Raw genomic sequence first — 5,000 nt, 5'->3', positions numbered from 1 at the left:
CCCCCCTCCCCTCCCCTCTCCCCTCTCCCCTCTCACTCACCTGCACAGGAGAAGCGCCATCATGACCCCCAGCACAACCGCCCCGCTCACAACCAAGATGGCGACCACAACCTGCACGCTCTCCCCGCACAGCTGTTCGGTCGGTACCAATCTGAGAGCAATAAAAGGCGGGGGTGGGGGGGTGGGGGGGGGGGAGAAAGGAGTAGGTTAATAGTGAGAATAATGATGATGTCGCACTATAATGTAGCCAAGTGTTCGTGAGGGTGAGGGTTGTGTATCTGGGTATGTAATAACGGTGGTGGTGTTCGTTTTGTGATGTCATGGTGAGGATATTTTGCATTGTGATTCAGAAATGATGGTGATGGCATTCATCTGCGATGTAATGACGATAATGTATATGTTGAGTGTAATTGTGATGATGATCTTATTGTTATAAAAACTAGTCTTTTTTATGGTATGATTAAGATGATTTAATTACTAATCTGAGACTTAATAGCGATTGTAATATTACAGTCTACACTTTACTTCGAGCAATGGAGTTACCTGTAGCGTAAATGATAATCTAGAAATAATAATAGATATCAAAACTGAATTAAATACTGTAATAATGATTGTAGTAAACTCCAAGTTGAGAAACAGACAAATAAATACAGGTAATTCAAGTGAAATGATGAAATTCATGTATCTAATAAGATTCATTTATCTATCTATCTATCGCCCGTTATCGTTTTTGGGAATATAACAACTACAGATATTTTACTGATTGATTTCTGATCTATCTATCAGTTCCTTCTGTATTTATGTCGTTATCATTATCATAGCTTCATTACTCTTCATCACTCTTGCATATCTCTTATTTAATCATTCATTTTTCTCTCCATGCATCCATTTACTCATTTTTTCTCGTCTATTCATTATATTATCTATTCGCTGGATCACTCACTATTGTATTACTGAACTTTTACTCGTTAATATTTTCCCACTATCGCTCTGATATCAATTATTTGATGAAAGGCAAGAGTCATTTGATAATTAATATCCGATCTGAGTTTCATTAAATCAGAAACCGTTTAATATCTTCGTTCTAATAGCCATCGTATATAATTGTTATTGTAACATTATCATTTTGATTTCATTATTAATGAGTTATTTTTCTTTTTCTTTTTTTTTCCTCGGTTCTCTGTTATATTTAGAACAACATTGTGAACTTAGTAATTCTTATATGAATTGTGTATTTAATAATTCATTTATCTATGTCTGCTTTATCGTATCACTACATTATTACTGAAATAATAATTTGTTTATCTTTTAATAAATGTAGACTAGAGCCGGCATTTGTCATTAATGATTTTACTCTTTATCAATATGGCATGTTTTATCACACGTTAGACTCATCATAAACATGTTTTTTTTTCATTCATCAGTTCTCATCATAAACATGTGTTGTTTTTTTTCACTCATCACCATTTCTCATCATAAACATATGTTTATCACCTGTCCTCATCATAAACGTTTTTTTTTATTCATCAGTTCTCATCATAAACATATGTTTTTTTTCATTCATCAGTTCTCATCATAAACATGTTTTCTTATTCATGGCTAGACTCATCAGCAATTCAGTATTTTGTTCTCTCACATATCATTAGATTCATCACAAACATAAGTTGATTTCTCATTCATCACTAGACTTTATTATCAATTTAGCATATTCTATCGTTCATCCCGAGTCACAACATGTTAAGAACACGACAACGCATTATGTTATTCATCTCTATCGTTATCATGAGTGCGGTATGGTGTTTTTTTTATTGATCATTGGACTCATCACCAATATGTTATTTTTCACTCATCACTAGACTGTAACCACGATAACGCATGATCTTATTCATCGCTAGACTTGTCATAAATACGGTACATTTATATTTTTTTGGTTATTTTTCATCACCGACTTATCACTAGTATGTTGTTTTCTTACTCATTCCTAGATTCAACCTTTTAACAACACCCAATTTACTCATCACTAGACTCATCATAAACACCGCATATCTACTTTTTTTCTATTACTAGATTCATCATCAATACGGCATAATAATATCTCACTCATCACTTTACTCACCTTTAAAAAAATCTCGCTAAAGCATTATATTCCTCATCTTTAGACGCGTTACTCACCTACTCATCAGCCTGACCTGAGTTCCATCGAGTGAGTAACGAGGCCAATATCCTTATTCTAATAGCCACTGTATATAATTTCATTTTGATGCCATCGTTTTATAGAGTGGCTTGGCTTTTCATGGGCTTAAATGGCACCTCATTTGTCGCTCGCAGATCAGTTTCATGAGGCTGAGGCCGGACGAAAAATGGGCTGCTTTTAATTTTTCAATTCGGATTTTTTAAAACTTGATTATAGCGTTTTTTGTAGTTATTGTTGTTTGTTGTTGTAGCTGCCAGTGTCTTTGTTATGAATGTTATTGTGGAAAGTATTGTTATTAATATTAACAATATTGTTGTTATTGTTACAATTATTCAAATTCTGTTATTATCACTAATACAGTTATTGTTGTTATTTTTGTTATTGTAATTACTATTATCAAAATTCAAATATAAATGTTTCTAATTTGAATTTTGTTGTAGTTGTTATAGACATTATTAAAGGCGATTTTCTTGCATTGTTGTTGATATCCGTGTAGTAATTATCGTTTTGTTGTCATTAAAGAGGGAACGAATGAAGCCAAAGAAGAGAAAAAGAATTGAAAAAAAGGCAAAAAGAAAAAGAGAAGAAGAAAAATAGAAGAAAAGAGGAAGGAGAAAATGATAGAAGGAAGAATAAAGAACATGTAGAAAATAATGTTCTAATAAAGGATAAAGAAGAAAAGAGAAGAACATGCAGGGAAAAAGAAACAGAAGAAGAGAGAATAAAATCAGATACAAAATACGAGAAGAAAACTAGACGCAGAAGAAAACAATAAGAAAATAAGACGAAAAAGGAAATTAAGGAGAATAGAAAAAACAGAATAAAGAAGAGATAGACGAAACTTAGAAATAAAACAAAACGAAGAAGATAAACAAGAAATATAAACAAGAAATAGAGAAAGAAAGAAAAATACGAAGAAGAAGAAAAAAATCAGATATGATGAAGAAAAAGAAGAGATAAAACGAAAGAAACATAAAACAAGAAGACGGAAAGAAAAGAATGAATGAATAAATAACAAAAACCGCAAAAAAGAGAAAAAATGAAGGAGCATAAGTAGGAAAATAAAAAGAATAATGACAATAAATAACAAAACCTTGACATGACAAAGAACAAAAGAAAAATCTACTCTGTGTTTTCTGTGAACATTTTCAACGTTATTAGTGTTGCACTATTGCAAGATATTAAATGTATTAAAGTGTATTAATGATGCTTTTGTCTTTACATTTTTGCATTTGGTTCGCTTGCACAAACAATTACGTTTGTTGTTCTGACTGAATGCAATAATGTAATGAATCTATTGGTTATTATATTTTTACTACGTTTTAAATCTGCTATTCAGCTTTCAATTTGATCTATATATACTGTCTATTTCAATATGTATGTTGTCCTTTTTTTGTTGTTGCTGCTGTTGTTTTTCGTAGTTTGTGCATTTCTTTGTTAATTTAATGAGCACATGTTTGCAAAGACATTAAGTATATCTTCAAGTCATTTGTTGTAACATTATTTCGAGTTTCCAGCTGGCTTTTTATAACGCTGCAATGAATTCGAATTTTGCTTTAAGATATTCTGCTTTCGTTCCAAAGATATATATCTCGAGGCGATTTATTCCTATTACGATGAAACTTTGTTCGTGCTTTAAAGAAACTGTTAATGATATTTGTTCTTTCAGTCGAAAGATACATGCATGGACACGTGAACGAATACTTTTGCTTCGTACGAACGGGCGACGAGTACCTGGACAGGTAGAGGCCGCGCAGCTTCTCCGGGTTGGCGCACTGCAGGTCCGGCGCCGCCAAGGAACTGTTGGTGGCGCTCACCGCGTAGGCCAGCCACTGCAGCGAGCAGTTGCACACGAGGGGGTTGTCCCGGAGGTCCAGCGTCTTCAAGGAGCCCCAGTCGAAGTCCGTCTCGGGCAGCCCCTCGAGGCCGTTGGCTCTGAGGTCCAGGTTGTGGAGGGCGACCAGCGAGGAGAGGAAGCCCTCGGGCAGACGCCGCAGGCCGGGGCTGTTGGAGATCGTGAGGCTCTGCAGGCTCGCGCACTCCCGCAGCGCGTCGCCGTGGATGCTCGACAGCTGCGGGTTGCGTGAGACGTCCAGGGTCCTGAGGCGGCCGAGCCCTCTGAAGGCGTCGGCCTGGATGGCGCGCAGCTTGTTTCTGCTGAGGTACAGGGCCTCCAGGGCGAGGAGCGAGGCCAGGGCGTCCGTCGGGACGTCGGCCAGGAGGTTGCACGCGAGGTCCAGCGTCCGCAGGTGCCGCAGGCGAGCGAAGGCCGCGTCCTCGATGGCGTCGATGCTGTTCGTCTCCAGCGAGAGCTCGACCAGGGAGTCCGTCGGGAAGGAGTCGGCCTCGAGCCGCGTGAGGCGGTTCCGACAGAGGTGGAGCTTCTGGAGGGTGAGGAGGTCCTCGAGGGCATCCGTCGGGACGTCGCGGAAGTAGTTATCACAGAGGTCGAGGACGAGGAGGCTGTGGGGGCCTCTGAAGGTCCTCCGAGAGAGCATGTGGAGGCGGTTGTGGCCGAGATTGAGGACCGTGAGGTGGGGGAGGTCGTCGAGCACGCGCACGGGGAGCTCCGAGAGGCTGTTGTGGCTCAGGTCCAGCACGCTGAGCGCCGCCAGGCCGCTGAAGGCGCCGGGCGACAGCGCCGTGAAGTTGTTGTTGGCGAGGCTGAGCTCGCGGAGGCGGCTCTGCTCCTCGAAGTTGCCCGTGTCGATGGACGTGAGCAGGTTGTGCGAGAGGTCCAGCTCCTCCAGCTTGTCCAGGAAGACGAGCGTCTGGTCCAGCGACTTGATGGCGTTGTGGGCGAGGT

At 39.7% G+C, this 5,000-nt stretch overlaps 1 protein-coding gene across 1 annotated transcript in view; it reads right to left on the bottom strand.

Moving 5' to 3' along the window:
• The window catches only part of LOC113819641 (leucine-rich repeat-containing protein 15), a 121,925-nt gene that overhangs the window by 10,801 nt on the left and 106,124 nt on the right, over positions 1-5,000 (bottom strand). The window contains exons 2-3 of the mRNA XM_070114472.1: positions 3,929-5,000; positions 41-151 (exon numbers count right to left, since the gene is read on the bottom strand). The exon at positions 3,929-5,000 is cut by the window's right edge and continues 162 nt beyond it. Of these exons, the coding sequence (XP_069970573.1) occupies positions 41-151; positions 3,929-5,000 (1,183 nt within the window). The remainder of the gene's footprint in view (positions 1-40; positions 152-3,928) is intronic.

This window comes from Penaeus vannamei, chromosome 36 (genome assembly GCF_042767895.1).
Source record: "Penaeus vannamei isolate JL-2024 chromosome 36, ASM4276789v1, whole genome shotgun sequence".
NCBI classification, from domain to species: Eukaryota; Metazoa; Arthropoda; class Malacostraca; order Decapoda; family Penaeidae; genus Penaeus; species Penaeus vannamei.
The sequence above is the reverse complement of the archived record's forward strand: the minus strand, read 5'-3'. Positions and strand labels throughout refer to the sequence as shown.